Source organism: Solenopsis invicta, chromosome 16 (assembly GCF_016802725.1).
Source record: "Solenopsis invicta isolate M01_SB chromosome 16, UNIL_Sinv_3.0, whole genome shotgun sequence".
NCBI lineage: Eukaryota > Metazoa > Arthropoda > Insecta > Hymenoptera > Formicidae > Solenopsis > Solenopsis invicta.
Window position 1 is genome coordinate 6,759,251 of NC_052679.1, and position 23,075 is coordinate 6,782,325.

Genomic DNA, 23,075 nt, shown 5'->3' on the forward strand with positions numbered 1-23,075 from the left:
TTGTGAAACATTATTTTATGAAATTATTTTATGAAGTACACATTTTTAACTTAGAAATCTGCAATGTATTTTAAAAAACAACTAATGAAAGTTATTAAAAATAACAAGTTAAAAATTAATTAAGTAAAATTTTAAATTATTAACTTTTAAACTTTATTATTTAATGTTTAACTCTTTAATTTGATTACTACCCAATCTGATGATTTTCTGCATTTTGAACATTCTGAATAAGGCTAATATAAGAAAAATATGAATAGCGCTAGGTTTAAAATAATCTCTATTTAGCTTTTGGCTTCGATCCCGAATGGCGTTTTACACACATCATCTGCTTCTCTTAAATTTCTTTAACATCAAAATGTCAACAATTAACATCAGTTTGCTACCCGGGGAGGGTCCGCCGAGCCCCTTCTCTCCCTGCTCTTCCCTTGGCCGGCAACTCCATTTCACGGAAGTTCGGTTTATGTAAATAAAATGACAAAGAGAACGGTTTCGTTTAGTGATGGATCTAGCGGTTAATTTTGACCCGTGAGTTTTCGGAGAAGCGGACCGTTTAGTGCAAGAAGGGGGACAGAGCCGCGGATGTGTAACGGTAAAAGCTGTCCGCTGGCTGTCTAGCAGTAGCGAGAGTCTCCGTCTCCGAGTCCTCCGGCTGCAGAGACGAGAAGGGGTCTCCGTCTCCTCTCCCGCCAGTGCTGCATCCGTCGATAACTTTTCGTGGAACAGTTCAGCTTCTGCTGTTAATTTCACGTGGCACCTTGAAAAAAAATTTTTCTCAGAACTTTTGTACGAATTGAAATACGTTTCTTGGGAATTCTAAGAGTCTATGTATGAGAAATTTCAGAAATCTTGGAAAACTTAGAATATTTCGTATATAAAAAATTTTGGAAAAGATGTAAAAAATTTTCTTAACCATTCTGAAAAGTGTCCCAATTTGTATATAAACGTGGAATATATTAAAATTCTAAAAATTTGCCTCGCCATCCACAATCGCACAATCGCAAAACCGATCATCGAGATATTTATAAGCACACTTTAATAAAATATATTTGCGAACCATAAACAGAGTATATTTGTCATAAAAGATATTTGTAGTTTATAGAATAAATATATAAATATACATGCAAAATATATTAATAATTAAAATTAGGAAATAATGAGCTTAAGAGTCACGCAGAATGTTGAATAAATAAGTCCAACATGAATCCACGATAATGAAAACGTTTCGATCTTTAATGACGGTCTTCCTCAGTATGTAAATTGTAACACAGGCTATAAAACAAAACACATATAAAAATCGCACTATATTAATTACAATATAAATTTATCAAATTATATTAATAATTCACAGAAAATCTCCAAATATAATCGCAGAGAGAAATTTCGCGCGTTCAAAATTTGCATGTGAAATTTGAAAAAGTCTGAGATTTGCGAGATTAGTACGAAGAAGAGGATGCACCTGGCGGCCCCTCGTGTCCCCCGCGACTGCGTCCGTCCCTGACAATCGCGAGACTCGCACGAGTGAGAGAGTGCGAGAGCTGCCGAGAGACCGTGAGACTGAGGAGCATCGAGGAGGCGACAGACGCATTCGCGAGCGATGGGGTTCGACGTGGGCCGCTTCCAGAGCGACGTGGACGAGGAGCTCGTGTGCCCGATATGCTCTGGCGTACTCGAGGATCCCGTTCAGGTAAGGCATACGTCGCGCTCGACCCCGCGACCCACACCCCCGTGTTCCACCTAACCTCCATTGCTCGCGGTCGTTGTTGTCCAAGAAATCTCCTCGAATCCGAGAAGGGAAGAGTGGGCGAATTTATGCGCCAAGTATTTTAGTTTTCAAGGGGATTGAGACAAGATCGAGAAGAAGTCTGGATTTTTTCGCGCGGCTCTCGCGACGAGAGGACCGCGTCGACTCGTCTTCGCGACCGAGAGATTGATCAAGGATCCTGACGACGAGATTTTCTTTGATTTTGCACGCCGGAAGGCAGCGGAGAGCTCTCGAACGCGTAGCGCTTGGCGCATCGCTACATTTTCCGTGGCTTCCCATCGTTCTTGTCTCCGTTGCGTCGTTCGCTTCGAAATGAAGGCGAACGAAGCCGCGCATTCGCTAATATAGGTTAACTGACTTGTCGCTTTTAGTGTTGACGCTATTGCCTTTGTTATCATTTTTGTTTACCAATCGACAAGCTTGTACTTCCTTGTGCAAGCTTTATATAAACCATTGTCTTATCTTTTACATGTACTTTCAGCATTTTCCATAATTCCATCTGTAAATAGTTTTCGTACATGTTCCAACTTGAAGTATTCCTTCATATTGTTTCCGTACCTAAAACTTTCCATTATTTCATCCTCGGAGGATACGAATTTGTTTGTGTCTCATTAAAGATAGCATGTACCTATACAAACCTTTGTATTTATAAAATTGTGGCAGCTTATGGACTTGCAGGTGAGCAATGTGTTACAGGCACCAGTGTGCGAACACGCTTTCTGTCGCACCTGCATCAACGAATGGATAAATCGTCAGCCTACATGTCCCCTGGACCGTACACCCATCACATCCACTCAGCTTAGAGCGGTCCCCAGAATTCTGAGGAATCTGTTGGCCCGCTTGTGCATCAAGTGCGACAACATCATGTACGGCTGCACCGTGGTTGTCAAACTGGACTGTCTGGCTATGCATCTCGAGCAATGCGAGTACAATCCGAAGAGACCGATGCAGTGCGAGCAGGGTTGCAGCTTGATCATCCCCAAGAATGAGCTCAAGGATCACAACTGCGTGCGCGAACTTCGCAATCTGATATCGCAGCAGCAGCAAAAACTGAATGACATGAAGCGCGAACTCGACGAGCAGCAGTTGCAGATCAACGAGCAAAAACGCGAGATCCATCTGCTGAAAGACTTTATGCGCGCGCTCAGAGTGTCGAATCCGGCGATGCGCGCGATCGCCGATCAGATGGAGCGGGATGACGTTGTCAGATGGTCCGCGTCTCTGCCACGCGCTAGGGTTACCCGATGGGGCGGGATGATCTCCACACCCGACGAGTTGCTACAGGTGCGAATTATTAATAGCGATTAATTAATGTATCATTTGCTAATTGATTTTGGCCTCATTGTACTCATCCTGAAATCGCATCTTTTATGTTTGCAGACAATGATCAAAAGAACTCTGTCGGAATACAATTGTCCTCCTCACGTGATTGACGAGTTAATGGAGAACTGCCACGAGAGAAAATGGCCACCAGGTCTAAATTCTCTTGAGACCAGACAGAACTCTCGACGACAATATGACAACTACGTGTGTAAAAGAGTGCCTGGTAAACAAGCGGTGCTGGTCCTCCACTGTGATAATATGCACATGCCGGAGGATATGATGGTTGAGCCTGGGTTAGTGATGATCTTTGCGCACGGTATCGAATAGGATCATCGGACAATTGTTTATAAATATGATTGTTAATTGATCATGGATCCAGAAGCACTGATGTCACGTCACAGAGGGAGCGAATTCGCTCAGTTATCATTTGCGAATTGATACAAGTCGCTCTGGATCTTTGTAGAATTAATACGAGAATCATCATCTGATCGTCGTCAAGTTTTACTCGGAAAATTCCTTCACCAGGATACTTGCACGTTTACGGCTGAAGCCCTGAGATTGCAAGATTGTCCTTGATGCGAATTTATTCCGAAGATAAATCGAAGCCGTCGAGCATATGAAAACGCGATATAATGTTGCACACTGTCGCTCTTGTGATACGCGATTCTAGAGGCGCGATTGTCGCGTACTGGATCGATTGGGATTGTAATTGTAATCGATACACCGGGAAATAACATTGGCAAACATGTTTCTCGATGCGTCAACGTTCGACTCGCCGTTATCGGTTACCTCGATCGAACCTCCAATAGGAAGACTCAATCGAGTATCTGGATCGTTGCACTGTGATATACCACTTCGGTGAGAAACCTCCTGAAATCGCGTGATAAATGACCGACCACCGCCTCTCCTTCTTGGCCGGTCGATTGATCGAATTGTATATTTTTTCGTCGGCGGTTCGTTTATCGTCCATTTCAGGATCATTTACGGATACTTAGAAGTCTGTGAATGTTTTACTATAATACTTTAGAGAAAGAGAGAGAAAGACAGATGAGTGTAAGCGATGATTGAACATTCTCATTATAGTAATCTAAACACAAACGAGAAATCTCAGAATAGATACAGATTTGCCACAGTGTGATCCGTTTTTAAACATTTGACGCGTATTAATCCTGCCAGAAATTGCGTTTTTTCTTCCTGCAATTCTTTGCTATCCATATCTATCTCTCTGATTTTTTTCTTTTTTCTCCTAGAAAATTTATTTAAATTATGCATTTTAAAGAAGCTAATCATTATCATCGTCTATTTGCTACGAATCTAGGCATTTCATACAAATTATTACTAATTGTTCTACGTTGAATTATGCCACAAATACTTTTTGCTTAGTTGCTCTGAATTGATGACACGTTCTGCTTCCTCGTCGTATCACTGTGTTAGGGTGTACTATCGTTCTGTTAAAAAAAAGATTGAATTAAAATTTTTCATAAAGGCATGCTATCAAAATATTATTTAATAGTGTTGAGACACCGTACGTAAATTAATCATTGTAACAATTAATTAACTTGTATTGCTACATTGACCTATGATTTGTGAATCGCATAAAAAATATAAATGCTTTATGTCTAATAGCTTCTTATCTTGCCATGATGTATAGGACCAAGAGATTATTAAAAATTCTTTTTTGATAGTAATCTTCTTCGATCTTGTAATCTATTTTTATAAGATAATGTCGCGTAATAAGGTAGGATAAAGGCGTTGGAGTTCGTTCTCTCGGAAACACGACTGTACCTAGTACAGAATATATATTGCGTTACTTCCAATAAGTCTTCGAAAAAGTCAGATACAAATACGCTAGAAAACGAGAGTATTGTATTGTCTTTTGTACCTTTTTGTCTGATAAATTATGTTATCTGATAAATACCGTGAGTTTTAAGTGTAATATTATACGTCTAGAGATTGTAGTAAGACAATTCGATAACAGGCTGATTTTATACGTGTATATATATACACACACACACATATATATATACATATATATACACACACATACACGTGTGTGAATATATATAGCATATAATAATTATAATAAAGCACAGATTTTATATATCACAAGTGATTTAATATACCTTATTTTTTTTTTTTACTTTGTGATCAGGCTATGCAATTCATAAATCCCGCGAAAAACAAATAGGCTTAATCAAACAAATAATGTAACTTATATTGATAGATACGGCTTATCAATAGTATACAAATGTTGAAATTAAACATCACATGAAACGTTTTTAAGGCTGTGAATTCTGATTTAATAATGAATCATGCTGTATGATTTTCCACACTTGATATATTAAATCTCTACTAAATGTCATGACAAATCATTATTTTGTCAACATAACCATAATGACAATTTAAAAAGATCTTTTTTACAATAAAAAAGCAACTATTTCCAAAGTTATTGTATTAAAAAAACGATTCATGTATGGATCATTTTCTAAATGACAACATTTTGACATTTGTGGAATTATTATTCATTGTTTCTTGGAAAGTTATAATTTATCTCGTTGTTAAGTTAAAATCGTCATTTGCGCATAGTTTTTACGATTTTGCACTTGTAGGATAGTTAGTAATAATGGTATATGATTTGCTATGATATTGGGCAATGCTGATTTAGCAGATTGTATTTATAGATGCATTTTATTCTTTGCGCTTTTATTAAAATTTTCCGAATGTTGTGCTGTAGTCGCAAATTATTTCATTATGATCAGTGATACGACGCCGTGTCTCGACAAAGAGGTAAGCGCTATGTTAAAATGGCGATTTTTATAACATTAATGATACCAAGACTGATTCCCCAAAAAATCCATAAGAATGAACTTTTGAAAACTTACTATATAAGAGTTTGGATTTATTTACAAGATGTGCCGAATGCGATAACGCACAAGTGTTACATACATACATATATACAATATGTGTACGTATGTATGTATATATATATTCACAAAATAAAAGAACGCTTATGATTTTTACAAAAATTCTTATTTCCTTTTTAATGATTTGCATCATTGTATTAAAACACCTTCTTCTACCTACACACATATTTTATAACTTACATCCTTTATTAAATCATTATCTTTGGTTACAAACGAGTTTCCTTATCCTGTACAACTTTCCATCGTTCTTAGTCATAGTTCTTAGAAAATATTTTTTTTTACCGAGAAAAATTAATGGAGTTACAAATTTTTGACTTGTTATTTCTCACATCTATTATTTTTTTAATAAAGCGTCAGAGATTGGCGTTAGAGTATTTCGAAGAAGAAAAAAATGTCATCAAGATTTTGGATAAAGCTATAAATTTGCAATGCGCTCATTAGAATTTTTTCATCATTTTAAATTGTCGGGCATACACCGGTGATAACTTGTCCGTAGGCTCGTTCAGGCCTGATGCTGACGGGTTTCAAGTTGATCAGAATATTATTGATACAGCCAACATACTGAGCCTGCGAGGTGCTTCCTCGTAATCTTCTTCCGAGCATCGGATGGCCACCGATGAATATCGGATGTTTTGATAAGACTCTAGCTACATTTTTGCCACCGATTCCAGGCGGCGCCGGTTTATGATCAACCGACAGCAGTACCGCATTTTTCTGTTTGACGGCTGAAAAAAAAAGAAAAAAGTAATAGTAGAACGTAAATGACATTGACTGCTAACCATTAGTGCCTCATTTTAATTATAGATAAATTAATTATAATTGATTAAAAAAGTCGTTAAAATTACGGCACTAAGAATACTCTGTATATTAACATTAAATCAGCTCGGTATCTACCTCGAATATTGTGCCAGTGGCCGTCGCACAGGGAGTTTGGTTTCGTCGGTTCGAAAGCTGTCTCGATCGAGCCTTTCTGCGTTTTTATGAGGAATTTAACGCTACCGTTAACCATTTCTAGCACAAGATAATCCCTTTTACCGTGCACCGATAGCAAATGTCCAGATGTCGATCGCGGTTTTATATCCATTTGAATGTCGATTGTGCGGTCCACATTAAATCGATCAACTAAAAATTAACAAAATTTTTTAGTTAATAATCTTGAATTTAGTTAATTACTATTGCGCCGACTTAGAGACGATATCGAAACAATTGTTTAACAATACATAATTTCCTCTTACCTGCTTTGAATAAATTACTACCGTTTCCTGGGTAGAAGAATAGACCAGGTTCGACTCTCTTTGAACAAGGTATTACGCCTACCTTTTCGGACGGTTCTCCAACGAGTTGTCCGTTCATCATGAAATTTCCTAGACAGCCACTGAATGTTTTATTAAGGCCCTGAAAGAAGAGATTTTTATTTTATTTGTCATATTTTCACAATTCTAAGTCCATGAGATTAAAAGTCAGGCAAAAGTCTTACAATATTTGTATACGTAATGCTAGATAATTCCGGCAAAACGCCACCCACGAAGAACGGCGGATTGACGTTGATAGTATCGGTGTGTCCCAGTGAATATCCGTCCACTGGATCTTCCTCATCTACAATCAGCTGACCATAGTTACCATTTCTCTTGAAAATCACAATATGCCATTGATTGTTGTTGACCATTTTGTCACTCACTAACAACGCTGGTCCGCTTCCACAATCGAATTTATAATGAATCTAGAAGAATGATGTTTCAAAATTAAAATGATTTGTGACTTTTCCATGTGAATGAAAATACTTCCTTACCTTTCCACCGAGCATGTACACTGCAATCAAGTCTTGTTTACTAAGATCGGAAGTATAGAATATAATTCCATCGTCTGCCATTGTTTTTATATCAATCTGGAAATCATAGTCGTCTTTGTACCTTCCATTTAATGTTCTATATTCTAATCTACTGTTCCTCGCAGTACCTAAAAAGAGTTAGTTGTTTGAGAAATTTTGTTGACATAAATCAGTGTCAGTAATATAAAATTTATGTAATATTTTCATGTAAATATTTTTTTCACTAATTTAAAATATGCAAAGTACCAAATCGCCAAGCATTCTCAAGATCAGGATCTGTTGCCGGATAATATGGCAAGTGACACTTGTCGATAGTTTCAGGCTGTTCGGTTGATTTTTGTGTAGTCGTTGTGAAATCATATTTGTCTACGTTAGATCGTCCTTCCAGGTCTGGTTCTTCGTCTTCTTTATCATCTTCCTTGTCTATGTCGACATCTATAATATCTAAAAGAAAATCATTTGTTTCTATTCTATCTGCCCATTATTATAATAATACGATTTTTATATATATATATATATATATATATATATATATATATATATATATATATATAAACTCATTTTATTATTGCAACTGTTTTGCTTTGCTTACTGATTTGAGTCGACAATTCTACTGTATCTTCTGAACCTTCTGATGGTAATAACGGTGGCAAGGATTCAGGTTCGACGATCGGTGGTAAAACTAAAAAAAATTTAAGCAATTAAACTTAGTAACATACAGTTTGATAATAATTCTATTAGTCAATATCTTAGTGTACATACGCGTTTGTGTGCCTTTGCACTTTCCTAAAAACGCATGTGGTCTTTCGGTCGTGTTGGCGAAATTGATGATGACCTCGCTGTTAAGGGTCGCATCGCCAATGCAACCGACGAAAGGAACGATTTTTCGTCCGTCCATATCGAAATTTGTCGGCAATCCACCGATATACAAATTGCCGTAGAGGAAGTTTAGTGGCGGGGGTGCCGAATCGGTTTTGTAGTTATTTGTGTCGTCAATGTCGAGACTAAGAGCCGAATGGTCATGAGTGGCGGTTACTACGTGCCATTCGTTATCGTTGAATCTAACATCTGACGGACTAGTTCTAAGTTCTTCACCCTGACTATTAAATACCAATTGGCCGTCTACTAGCGATAGATAACTAGTTGCGGCGGTCTGATGATCATTATTGGTCGCGTAGAAAATTAAACCGTCGCTGGCCGATGTCTTGAACTTGAGATTCACTTGTAGACCATCGGACGCCAAATTGCGCCATCTCACATAGCCAGGTGTGTTTTTCTCGAAAGAGACGAGACTAGCAAACTGAAAGAAATAATTCCAAGCGTTAGCGATAAAGACGGAAAGCTGTATAATTCAATATGTTTAATTTTTCAAATAAAAAATTTTTAGTTGATCTATAATCTGCGAGCAATTAAAATTCCGCTAATTACCCTAACTGGACAACCAGGCATGACTCCAAATGCCTGCACGTTGCGCGTGAGATCGACCGAAGTGTCAAGGATGACGACGTCATCGATACAGCCTTCGAAACCATTACTGGTAACCGATTCATAATGATGTTTAGCATTGGGTGGATATCCACCGAAATAAATGTGATCCGATGAGGCGAAAGGTTTGGTGGTTCCTTTCTCTTGACTCGACGCGACCATATGATCGTCAACTTTGAGCGCGCCCATCGTATCCTGTCTGATAGCCTCCAGAGTGTGCCAGTTACCATCATTGTATTTATCCGAGGACCTTAAAACGGTCGGACCCTCGCCAAGATCGTACTGATACAGCAACTGACCATTTCTCATTTCCAAAGACAAGAACTGTTTGTTCTTGACCATTAAATAAATCAAACCATCCTCTACATAAGTCTTGAAAGATAATTTGATGATGAACTTTCTGTTATCTGGCGTAATTTGCGAGCTCTTTTTGCTAAGAATTGCATAACCGTGTCGATCGAAACGGTATCCCCTGCTCGGTGCAAAATTAATTAGCTTGTCACGTTCGAGCGCGCTCTTTTGGTTGTTCTCGCCGTCGACGAAGTTCCAGAAAGACACCGGTATGTCGCCTATCATCAAGTCCTCCATCTCGCCTTCGAAAGATGATGCGGTCACGGCGTCTTGGATGCGGAACGATGATGGGTAACCACCAACGAAGAGCTTCGAGTCCTGATCCACATTAAAAATGTAATAAGAGCCTGACAAGACTCGTTCCTTCTCGTACAATATATCCTTGCCTTCGCCAATATCTTCGCGAACGGTTAACTTGACGTTCTTGCCAATCCTAAAAGAAAAAATTCAAAGAGCATTGATACAAATTTACCTTGTACTCAATAAAGTTATACGAATTGATGCCAACCTGTCGATAATTATCTGCCGCCACACATTATCCGATACAAATTTATTATGATTTAGCTTCTCTGGTCCGGTTCCTAGATCGACTATGAGCACGGGATATCCACTTTCAATCAATAATGCCATGAAGTCGTGCTATGAAATATAAATTATTGGGAAAATTTTTTTTTATATTTTTTTGTTTAAATTAGTTCTCTTTCACTATTATTATATTACTGGTCTTACCGTCTTTGAACGTGGTAGCTTTGTCTTCTCCTCATTGCCGAGGTACAACAAAAAGCCATTGGTCTTGTTGGTCCTAAAATACAAGGATACTTTTGTGGAAGTAGTTAAAAGTGGTAAACTCTCTGGACTTTTCAGCTCCAAGGTAGTATTCCTGTAGAAAGTCAAACCGGTTTTGAACCGATTAGCCAGTTCTCGGGCATTTGCGATTTTGTTCTTTAAGGCTTCGATTTTACTTTGCAGATCATTCCCAAGTGTGTCGATTGATTTCTGATTGTCATTCAGGCTATTTAGCAGTCTGGTGATGTTCGGCAACACTTTGTCTACAATATCCAATTGCTTGTTCGCTTGTGAGATGTCACGGATTGACTCTGACGTATTTTTCGAGAGTTGCTTTGTCTCTCTCAGATCTTCTGGGATTTGATTCACGATGCCGTTCATGTCGTCGATGGCGATTTTGGTATTACTTTCGATGTTCATCGCTTGATTTATAGCGTCATGTGCGACCGAAGACGATTGCGAAGGAATGTTACCAAGTGTCCTGCAATTTTTTATTCATCAAGAATTGATATGTGCTTTAATTTAATACAATTTTTATATTTAATTATAGAAAATAAAATAATTTGAGATTAAATACAGAAAGTAAGCTATACTTGTCGATGGAGTCGAGAAGCTCCTTGTTACGTTTATTTTGATTATTAATCAAAGTCGCGTTGTTCCTTGCATCTCGCAAATCGTTCTCGGGCTGATCCACCGTTTTCGTTAGAGCACGCTGCGCAGCGGCAAACAATTTAAAGCACTCGTTTCGAGAGTCCAGCATTTTTTTCTCAATTCCATCAATCTGACATTAATAAACAAAATAAAAACCAAATCAAATAAATAGATATGATTTTAACAAGCTCTTTACCAATGACGTCGTGTTGTTAATAGCGATTGTGGCATTGTCTGCAGCATCTTTTGCAGCTTGAATTGCGGTTTCGATGTCCCTGTATGCTGAAACGGCCCTCACCGCATTAGTATTGCGAGTGTCGTTTAGTAAACTATCCAATTCCAATGAACGATTGTACAAATATGCCGCGTGAGAATGGGCTTGCTGCACTGGCTCAGCCAGATCGATTAACAGTTCATCATTTACAGCAATAGTGTTGTTCAATCGATCAGTCGCATCGCCAATATTGTTAGTTTCTAAAGAAAAGAAAGTTCATTACTTGCGATTATTTTTATCATCATATTTACGATTATCAATCAAAATTATAAAGTATCTAAAGATACTCACGTTCAAGAAGATCGAGATTGGTCCTCGCATAAGAAAGGACATCAGTAGCGTTATTCTTGAGCTCCTCTCCAACTTCTAGATCGTCCTTCGCTTCAGCAGTAGCGTTTTTCACAACATCGAGATTACTAGTCTGCGCAGCAATTCTATTTTCTCGATTCAGCTTATCCACTGTGCTGGCAATTTCTTGAGCTACTTGCACAATGTCTAGTAAATCATCCATCTTGGCGCTGGCATTTTTGATCTTGTCGCTAAGGTCTGCCGCAGCGGAGCTTAGATTACTAGCCGGAAAGTTGTACTCTTGCATCTCGGAAATCAGGATATTTGCCTCGTCCGCCTGGTCTACGGCATTATCCCGATATTTTACAAAGGAGACATCCTTGATTCGTTTCAGAATCTCCTTTGCCTCGTTCAATGCGTTATCAACCTTAGCGCCCGTTCCCAGTTGAATATTTAGCGCCAGCGACTGTACTTCCGATACAATCTGATTTACTAGATCAATCTTGCGCACCATGTCTTCCTCCAGAGTGTTCATGTTCCGCAACGTGTTCTCCGCGTTGTCCTTCGACTTGACGCTGTCCTCAGTAACGAAATCAATTTTTCGTTTTTGAACATATACTGTATTTTCCATTTGTTCTAGCTTCTTCTGCAACGGTAGCAGATTTACCCGACTTGGATCCAATAATATAACTTCGGGATAGAGCTCATTGACCGTATCATTGATAAATTTAAGTCGTTGATTCGTAAAGTAGCCTTCCGCGACCGACTGAAAATGTATTAAAAATACATTAAGTTAGGTTTTTAAATGACGTGTATATACGCCAAATATTTGTCTTTTATTTACGCTATATTCGCGCGAGACAGGTTCTAACAAATCGGCTAGTTCATCCGTGACATCCAGAAGATTTCCTGTACAAGAACCGCAAGAGAAGCAGCCCTGCGCCGGGATCAACACATGTCGATATGGACAGTGGTCGCACTTTTCGCCAATCACACCAGGTAGACAGGTACATTGACCAGTGGTTGTGTTACAAGACACGCCGACGGAATAACCAGTATGACATTCGCACGCTAAAAGAAATAAGAAAGAGGTAAATTATATAATTCTTACTGTATGGTTATCCTAATAATTTATTTAATTTTTTTAATCCAAGCAGGTTTTAGTGCATGATAAACTCAAATATTAAATGCAATTATTATTATTTAATTTAAGAGAAGTATGAAAATTGCTTTTGTTTACTGCAAAATAAATTTTTGTTTTATGAGTGTTGCCATGACTTGTAGACTAACAATCTCACGATACTTGAAAAATTAAAAATGATTAAACAATATTCAAGAGACATATTCTTACATGTGCATCCGTCCGGCCCATAATTCCAATATCCTTGAATGCATTGGTCACATCTGCGACCGGTGACACCTGGCATACACCTGCACTGTCCCGTTTCTCCGTCGCATTGACTGCTCTCCGAGGCCAGGTCACAGTCGCATGGTTTGCAACCGTTACAGGTGTTGAAGCCGTAATGATCGGGCGCGCAACGATCGCATCGTTCGCCAATAACATTTACTTGGCAGAAACATTGACCACTGTAACTGTCACAATGTTCCATTCCGCAGTCATCGCATACGCAGTTACGACAGTCTTTCCGTTCCACGGCGTCGCCAAAGAAACCAGGGGCGCACAGATTACACGCTTCGCCGTAGGTATTATTTAAACATTGCAGACACTGGCCGGTGATACTGTCACACGAGCCAATTTGATTGGTGTCAATATTGCCAGAGCACTCGCACGGCTTGCAATAATCGCCGTACACCTCGGGATTGCCGTAATAACCGGCAGCGCAAGATTGACAACGAGCTCCGTAATATCCAGGCAAACAGGCACAACTAATCTTATTGCCCTCTTCATTCACCTCGCAGCCAGTGGCAAAGTTATTGGAGGCGACTGGCAATGGGCATGCACAGATCAGACAATCCGTCGGTGTGCCCACAGTGGCGTTACCGTAATAACCTTGCTCGCAGTACTCGCAATGATCGCCAATGGTGCCATTCTTGCAATTCTGCAAAAAGAATTATACAAGAGTTACAGATTAAAAAAAAAAATAAAAAACATCCAAAGAAGGCCTATTCTAAAGAAGCGTCCACGCAATTCACCTGACAGATTCCGGTGTTTACATCGCACGTAGTCGCATGGCCGTTACATTGACAGGGCGCACAGTATCCTCCATATGGTCCCGATTGGATCCTGTAATATCCTGGAGCACATTCCTCGCATGAAAGTCCTTGGTAATTGGGTGGACACTGACACTGCTCCACGCTGCTAGCCGAAATGCTGTATTGAGACGAGTATTGTTCCGTTGTGACGTCCAAAGTCACGTATGATAATCTGTAAAAATATTTATTATAAGGAAATAATAACGATCCCTTGGCATTTCGATGACAGATCAATTAGAGATACGTACGAAGCCATGACAGTAGGATTCCAATACATAGCACGTACATATATTCCACGTAGATCTTCAAGAACAACCATGATCTGTTCTCTGGTAGCGCTGAGTCTGTTGCTAGTTAGAAAGTTTGACTCAACGAGATGAACGGAAGCTCTAAAGTTCATAAAAGATGGTGGTTGTTCATCGGAATAATAAAACAGTGTAGTATCGGCGCCTTGGAGGATCACATCGGCGGCACTGATGGCCTTGCCGAAAGGTCCCGTACTATAGTAAACGCTGTAATTGAAGTAGCCACCGTAAGAAGTCAACTTTTTACCGAGATAGGTGTCGGGCGCCGAAAAGTAGACGTTTTCGAAAGTGTCGTTGGCGGTAAATGTGACCGTGATTGTAGTTGTATTTTCTACAGAATAAGTCGATAGATTGGTAAAGTTGCCATTCTTATCGATGGGTGTGACCAATTCCCAATCGGACATATCCATAAGATGGGTCCAGTAGAGACTCGCGGAGGCGCATCTGGGGAATGAGTTTTACATTAAATTTCTTTTTTAATTTGCATATTAATAGTAATTAGTTCCTATTAATAATAGTAAATTTATCAAGTATACTAGAGTGATGTAACGCGATAGCCAACATAAAGTGTACCTGTTGGTCTTGCCAAAGCAGAAGCACTTGGTACAACCATCCGCATTATCAGCCTGGATGTCAAAAGTGCCCTCGCGACATACGTCGCATGCCAGACCCTGCACGTTCGCTTTGCAGAAGCACTCGGCCGTGTATTGGTCGCAGATATCGCCAGTTGTACCGCGTGAATCACAGTCGCAGCGCTCGCAATGCGGAAACTGCGAGTAACCAGCGTGGCAACGGTCACATTGACGACCCACCACGTTCTCCTTGCAACGGCAATTGCCGTCGAGTAAATCACACTGCAGATCACCATCCACGACGCCCAGGGGCGAACAATTGCACTCCTCGCAGCCGATAATCGGGTGGAATCCGTAGGTGCCTATCTCGCACTGATCGCATCGTTGGCCCGTTACTCGAGGCGGACAGATACATCTGCCGGTATCCCGTTCGCAGAGAGAGGGACAATTGCACGGTCTGCATCTGGGAAAGCCGTAAAAGCCGGATTTGCAGCTCTCGCACCGTCTGCCGATGACGTTCGGTCGACAGGGACATTGGCCGCCGAATTTGTCGCACTCAAAACTGGTAGAGCCCTCACTGTCACAGTTGCAAGGCAGTGCACCATTGTTATAATTGGCCGTTAAAGAAAAGCTAGAATCACGACAGAAGCCATCTTCAGTGACGTTGATATGGAAATGATTATTGCCGCAACGTTTGATGAACTCTTTCGTCTGATCAAACTGCAATTTATTGAGGATCTTCTCATTGTATTGATCCGCCGGGATCACCAGGACGTAGTCTAACCAAATACCGCGGCCGGGCTCTTTCAGCGTCAGCACAAAATTTTCAATCAATTGAAACCTGATATCGTCGTCGTCGATTTGATGTACAATACTGCGACATCCGCTATTGCTAGGACAATGAGGAACTGGTACCTTCGCCTCATAGAACTTGCCATTCTGCACCAAAACATCTAGCTCGAATTGAGGATGATCCGGTTGATAATACTGTATCACGAAGACATAGTCTCCCGGTTGAGACACCTTCGCATGAATATCCACCATGTCGCCGTCACCCAGGTAGATTAATTTAGTGGCGTTATCGTAAATACCAGGAGGTTGATTTTCAGTTTCGAGAATACCGTTAGAATTCTCGAATTCGATCTTCTTAGCATCGGCGGCAGGGGGGAAAAGTCCTTGTACACATTTACCGTTTTTCCTAACACAGATAGATTTAGGCTTTACGTAGTCCAGCGACCATTGATGATAGGGAATAGCCACTACTGAGTCGATCGCGACGTTTGAAGTCGGCTCGCCAGTCAACACTAAGCTAACGTAGTTTGATGGGAAATTCATGACGGCTACCTTACCATAGGTATCTGTGACAACCTGTCGACATGTGCTGGTATATCTGCAAGGATTCAGAGTGACTTTGCCCTTGACAGTATTCGCCTCGATTAGCAGTACCGACGTATCTTGTTCATCCCGCGGAGTGACATAAGTCATCACGAGAACGTGAGGACCAGGTTTGCTGATTCTCAGTTCAAAATGAATTTCTTCTTGTTGATCGTTGATAAGCGGTACCTCGTCCTCGCCGATCTCTTGCAAAGTCTCGCGATCGGTAAAGTACTCGGTCAACGGAATTCGGACATTATTCTCGTTGAGAAAGCCGCCGGCACCGTGGACCGAATCAAATTGTGTCAAATTTGGATAGCCATAATGCCTACAGAGTCCCTTGTAACCGACTTCGCAGGGCACATTCACGTCCTGCGTCAATATGCCACCCTCGTAGTATTCCGCTGGCAATAAAACAAAGTAATCGAGGAACATACTTTTTTTCGTGGCGATCTTGATGGACCAGTGTCCGGGATTCATCACCATAGGCGATGGATGATTGCCATGTGCTCCGGCAACAGTTACGAAGGATGGTCGGTTGGTCGGCTTAAAGTTGACCTTAAACTGTTGCTCTACCTCAGTCGGATTATCAGGAGTGATAGTGATAGTGCCGAGGATCGGCTCATTACTGGGATTTACGTAACGCAAAACCATTCGATAGAGAGAAGACTTGCCAATGCCCACGCCCAATACAATCTCGTCTTGCTGGGTAGTAAACTCGGCGTAACCCTTCCAACTAAAGCCCGGAAAGATGTCTTCCGCAAAGCCATAGCGGACATCGCTGCCACTGGGAGTTTTACCGACCTCGGCTTCGTATTGATATTGATGAAGCGTAGGGAAGTAGTGTGCTTGCAAAGGCTCCTTGCACGTTAGACCAGTTACTCGAGGTTGACAAGGACATTGACCAGTTTGCTTATCGCATATCGAACTCACAGAACCACCAACGTCGCAAGCGCAATCTTAATAAAAAGATACATTACGTTAAAAAAAATTACATATTATGAAATAAAAGAATTGATCGACTTACCGAAACAACCAAAAAGATTGTCTTCCTGAAGATTGTACGTTCCATCGATGCATCGGCTGCATCCTCTGTCAGTTACTCCAGGCTTGCAAATACACTGTCCAGTCTTAGTGTCGCACTCACCGATGCTGCCGACGACTCCAGGAATATTACACTGACATTCTTAAATGCAAATATATTTAATAAAAAATTCATATATTTTAATTTTATGTCATATACACGTGTATAACACTATTTCTTTTATAAAATAATATCTGCAAGTTATTATATCTGAAATAGATATACGAACCTTCGCAACCATCTGGATTGTAAGGCTGCAGATTCCAATAAAGCGGCTTGCATTGATTGCATATCCTCCCCTCAACCCGCTCCTTGCACTGACAAAGTTCGCCAGGCGGCAAGGAGCCGCAACCTTGGAAAGTCTCGACTATACCAGCTGGATCGCAGTTGCATCCCTCGCAGGTAGGGAAGTTGTAGTAACCCTCTTTGCATTGCTCACATCGAATGCCGTCGAAGTTCTCGCGGCATTGGCATTTACCTTCGCCATCGCAGGACACGCCGATCGAGCCATGACTATCGCAATTGCACGCTAAGATTGAAATATTAAAATACATTTAATTATACAAAATATAACTGATTAAAATAATTAACAAAATTAACTTAAAACGTGTCAAAATTGTTAAAATACTCGAAGCTAATAAAATAACCTTCAACCAAGAATTATTCGGTGCAAATTACAATACATACCAATGCATTCTGGATATTTGTAGTATCCTGGACTGCATTGACTGCAAGTCCTTCCTGCAAAATTGGCGAGGCACGAGCACTTGCCCGCGATATCGCAACTGATGCTAGATGAACCGACGGAGCTGCAGTTGCATGGTACGCAGTTAGGATAGCCGTAATATCCCGCGATACACTGGTCGCATCTAATGCCGCCATATCCTTCCTTGCACAAGCAAACGCCATCCTTCTTGTCGCAAATACCAGGTTCCGTTCCGCGCGCATCACAATTGCAATACGTGCAAAGAGGATAATTGAAATAGCCGTCCTCGCAAATGTCACACGTTCTGCCTCCGTAGTTGTTCTTGCATGTACAGTTACCGGATATCACGTCACAGACATCGTTCAGAGCACCAACAGGATTGCAACTACAGGCTGAAATTGTAGCGATCAATGTTACATTCCAAATAACGTTACCCTAAAGATCTGAGGTAACTTTCAAAAGATTCACTCACGTAAACAATCGGGAAAATTGTAATATCCCTCTGCGCAGAGATTGCAATAGTGGCCAGCATAGTTTAGCTTGCAGGGACAATAACCATCGGTTGCTTCACAATGATAACCGTCAGTGCCTCGTAAATCACATTGACAGGGTATGCAATTAGGATAGCCAAAGTATCCGTAATTGCAAGTATCACAGTTCGGTGGTGTGAATTCTTTTCGACACTCGCATTTTCCAGTGGAATCGGCGCAGTTTCCGGTCGAGTAAAAGTAATCGCAATTACAAGCTAAGTAAACGAGTAAAAAGTTCAGTTTGTAAACCAATGCTACAAGATACCCTGAGTAATTTATATTAATTTATATTTAAGTAAACTTACGTTGACATACGTCGGTTGCATTGAGTGGTTTATCCCAAGGCCTGTAGAACTTGGGCTTGCAACGGTTGCAATTGATACCTTCAGTGTTATGTTTACAATTCTGACAAACACCACCGCCCTCGTAATTACCATGAATGTCCAGTGACAAGTGCTTCTCGTCAATCTCCGGTTGATAAATGCACTCGTCCGAATGTCCGAAGCAGTTGCAGGCTGCAAACATGAATTCATTGTTAAAGAAAGGTGATCTATTTTTGACAGTCAAAATTAAAGAAATAGAAATTAATTTATTATTATAAGTAATTTGCAGATTAAAAAAAATAATTTTCAGCAAATAGATTTCTTAGTATTCTTAATAAATCTGTTTTATTCGTATAATATGAATTAATTGCTAGCAAATTTTTATCCACAAAAATATTAAGTTAATTGTTTCGTTACGTTCGCATATGAATTTCTGTGATGCCGTGGATTGTCTCCACTTTTTCTGTTCAAAACCCCTGCAACACGTTGCACACTGAGGTCCGCAGGTGTTGTGCTGGCACCGACAGACTAGTTTTTTCGGCATATTGGGATCTTGAATGTCACAAATGTCCGCGTGACCGTTGCACATGCAACGACCGCCGATGCTGATATCTTTGATTGAATAAAAGTACTGCAATACAAATAAATTTTTTTTTTTTAAGTTGAAATATAAAGAGTTATAAAAATATTAATTGTGATGGAGAATAATGAATACAGATTTTCGAATGTCAAAGTTTCTTTCGTATTGCTAAACAAAAATTTATTTTAACGACAAGGATGAATATTAATTATTATTTATTATAGAGCCAAAATCATTGAGAAATCGAAAGCAACGTGTCAACGTCACTTACTCTCCTGGTGACAGTAGGATCTTGTCGAACGACGGACATCAGGTGTCCCAGCAAGTTCTTCGTCCTGAGAAAGCGGAAACGAACATTGGTCGCCCGCGTCCATTCTTGCAGCAAAGTCGAATTGAAATAGTGTTTCGCCGAGGGTCTATTATTTAGGATTGAGATAGGAATTTCGCCACCCTCGAGTGGGACGACTTTCGAGTATTCGGTTGTACAGATCACGCTATCATCACGAGTAATCGGCATGTGGCTGTCCACCCCGAAGTACGTCAAACAATCGTTAGTGGAATCCGAAAAGTATTGCCAGGGCGACCAGGTCTTACCGTAATCTTTCGATTTCTCCAAGACCCAGAGTCCTGGCCGAGGCGAATTGCCCATTCGCACATAAACGTAAGCCACGTGAAACTCCTAAAAAAAAAAAAACTCTTATTTGTTTCAATCGAAATTTTTCTCTCTACTTCCTCGATTATTATCCTTTTTTTAATAAGCATTTTATGTCTATTTTTCCTTTTTCTTTTCTCGAAACCTCTTGTTACAATAATTATTACATTATTTCGCAAGAAAATTTATCATATTGTTTTATCTGTTAAAATTTATAATTTTCAGTGTTATTTTCATATGAGTACGTTCCTGACTATTTCAGACAGAGTAATGTGAACCAAGGGTAAAAACCGAGGACTGAATGCCAGATGTGTACCACGCAAGATTTCGATGCTCTAAGAAATCTCAAGTATATGGGCTAAGAGAAAAAGTGAGATAGAGAGATGGATAGATAAAGATTCATTCTTTTCTGGGATAATAGGCTTAAGAAATTGGAGAACAAAAAAAATTTAGAACGGAATATGGGCTAACAAAAGAAAAAAAAGAGATAAAACATTAAAAGATCAGGCAAATAGATTATTAAAGAAAAAAAATAGAGGAGAGAGAGAGAGAGAGAGAGAGAGAGAAAGAGAGAAGTAGCAACAGTAAAATAACAGTGTGAATAAGTCTTTCTAAGATGATTAGCAAAGGAGCGACAGCCTTTACGTACTATTCTAACTGCGAAAACAGCTACACTTATAACAACTAATCGTATTAAAAAATAAATGACGTCCAGATATAATCAATTATGCTTTCACTTGCTATTTACACTAATAAAATTGTACAAATAAATACAAAATAGTTTATAACAATTATGTTTTAAATCGCGTGTAATTAAATAATTATAATTAGATATTAATTTAACAAAAATTAAAATATTTGCAAAAAATTTTTGGAACAATGCAACAATTTTTGATGATAGAAACAATATCGTTAATAACTCTGTTTTTCTTTGTTTGCCTTCTTGATTCTAACATTTTTTATTATTCGCCGGAAGCGCATCAAAGATAAATCTTCCCACTTGCAGGAAAACGCCTACTTTATGAGCGATAAAATGTTTATGTCGCCGATAAAAGAATCGCGCATCATTATTTCCTGTCGCTCCTGAATCAGATCCTTTTCAACGTGCTTCAAAAGCTCTTTTGTTATAATAATCTCTAATCGTTCTATGTTAAACTTACCTGTCCCAGGTTAATCGTCAGATTGACTTCATTATATTTCATCCCCCTGGATAACGGTGGCGATTGCCACCAAGTCTCCATACCATCGACCGCATATTCGGGCGGATGCCTTTTCTCAGGATTTTCAGGATCACAAAAATCGCACACCTGTGAACAAACAAAATTTATTATACATATCGAGAAAAAAAATAATTAATTAATTAAATGCAATTCAAGATATTTATTTTACATACAAATTTAAGTAAATGAGATTTTTTTTATGGAAAAAAAAACTTTTATTGACTTTCCATCGTCACGCGCATCTTCTGTCTACCATATTCTATTAAAATTAGAAAAAAAGCTTTTAAATACGCATCTTAATATAAAGAAACAAATTTGGATAGTCGAAAGATATATGTATATATAAATGGAGATTTCTTTTTCTGGAATCAGCATGTGACACAGAAAGCTTTTTAATTTCGGATGGGTGAACGATCGAGAGTTATCAAGAGGTCATCCTTATCTTCCGTTTTATCAAGCTCCTCGCTTCTGTATTACATCGTCTTCTTTTACCCACATAGATAGACATACAAAGAAAAATGATGTCGTAAGCTAATGCTGTCGTGCTCTTAATAATCTAGATACATGCTGAATCAGCACGATTAAAATACAAATAAAGATTTCTGTTATTATAATATAAAATTTAAATTTTCAAACTCTACAACTATACAAATATCGCAGAGAAATTGAACTTGAAGATTAAACGTGCGTTATATTCGTATTGATAATAAATACATTATACATCCGCGAGTGCATGCGGTTTCTACTTTCGACGATAAAAGATCATGTGCTCGCAGAAAGCGCGATGCGCGAGTCTGTCGCATTCTTCAAACACAATCATAGACCCTGCGAACTGGTTTTTAACTGGATCTTTTGTACGGAAGAGCCTTATAGTCGCCTTTTGTCCCGATTCGCCGACAAAACGCTGACACGTTAATATCCGAGCGCAGTAGTTTGATATATAGAAAAGCTAATCTTTCATCAATGGTTTCATTCATCTTTCCCGATCGTAACACGTTATCGTAGTTTCCAGATAAAGAGAAAGAAAAAGCGCGTAGTGATAATTATAAACGTAATTATAAACGTTTATATAAAATATTACTTCGACGATGTATGCGAATAGCTATTAATATGAATGGAAAGACCGTGAGAGGCGATAAGAATAGGAAGTGATTGAGTAAGCAAGTTGATGCCTCGTAGCTGATAAACTCTTGGACTCGTAGGACCTATTGATAACAGATAAAATTCGGCGCGAATACCGAAGTGAAAAATATTATTTCCTTGGCGTACTATAATATTCATTAAATCAATTTTTTTTTATCATGTTTACTGATGATTTAATCTGTAATTATATATTTAAATATTAATTTAAATAAGAAAAAATGTAATTTTTTGCATCTATGTAAAAAAGAAAAATGTATTTACGTTTTCAATACTTTATAATATCAGCCAAGGGTAACAGAAACATTCTTAACTAATAATTTAATTTTGATTAATTTAGTTTCGAAAGAAAGTTTAATAAATTTGAATTACACGCATTTGATTAATAGATATTTTAAACTTTGTTAGCAACATATCGCATATCAAGCATTATTTGTCCGTTTTACAATGTTTATCGTTAATATGCTTACTTGGCCTTGAATCAAGTTGATATCTTCATCTTGATCGGCATTCGCGCCGACGAGTTTGCAATAGAGTTCGGGGCCGGTGGTGTCGACGCCGCACGTAGCCGAAGCCACAATTTCTTTACCCTCGGCTAAATTGAAATACGGCGGCGTCAGGATCTCGCTCCTGGACAGCCGGATAATCAGCAGAAGACCGGCGAAGGTTGCCGGCAACCGCATCCTATCGGCAGCAGAAAATC

The 23,075-nt window shown here is 39.3% G+C and overlaps 2 protein-coding genes across 4 annotated transcripts; one reads left to right on the forward strand and one right to left on the reverse strand.

Annotated features, from left to right (window-relative positions):
- The first annotated feature begins 1,140 nt into the window (after positions 1–1,140).
- On the forward strand, positions 1,141–5,901 carry LOC105204863 (E3 ubiquitin-protein ligase NRDP1). Of its 3 annotated transcripts, none has more exons than XM_011174106.3 (3): positions 1,141–1,684; positions 2,426–3,046; positions 3,143–5,901. In XM_011174106.3, the coding sequence occupies exons 1-3, from the start codon at positions 1,595–1,597 to the stop codon at positions 3,410–3,412; spliced, it is 981 nt and encodes a 326-aa protein (XP_011172408.1). In that variant the 5' UTR covers positions 1,141–1,594; the 3' UTR covers positions 3,413–5,901. The 3 variants fall into 3 exon arrangements, with proteins under 3 accessions (XP_011172408.1, XP_011172410.1, XP_011172411.1); XM_011174108.3 differs by having other exon boundaries at positions 1,145–1,684; positions 2,441–3,046; XM_011174109.3 differs by having other exon boundaries at positions 1,148–1,684; positions 2,459–3,046.
- A 273-nt stretch (positions 5,902–6,174) lies between these two features.
- Positions 6,175–23,055, reverse strand: LOC105204864 (laminin subunit alpha). Its single transcript, XM_026137290.2, has 28 exons — positions 22,843–23,055; positions 21,173–21,319; positions 19,632–20,039; positions 19,198–19,411; positions 18,763–18,972; positions 18,400–18,672; positions 17,909–18,319; positions 17,451–17,750; positions 17,165–17,323; positions 14,765–17,096; positions 14,135–14,635; positions 13,827–14,058; positions 13,024–13,732; positions 12,517–12,743; positions 11,676–12,438; positions 11,307–11,584; positions 11,053–11,240; positions 10,403–10,940; positions 10,182–10,312; positions 9,266–10,106; positions 8,600–9,137; positions 8,430–8,519; positions 8,084–8,281; positions 7,799–7,965; positions 7,487–7,729; positions 7,245–7,404; positions 6,904–7,131; positions 6,175–6,734 (listed from the first exon to the last, which is right to left on the reverse strand). Exons 1-28 carry the CDS (start codon positions 23,053–23,055, stop codon positions 6,466–6,468), a joined length of 10,968 nt encoding a protein of 3,655 aa, XP_025993075.1. The 3' UTR covers positions 6,175–6,465.
- Positions 23,056–23,075: the final 20 nt, after the last annotated feature.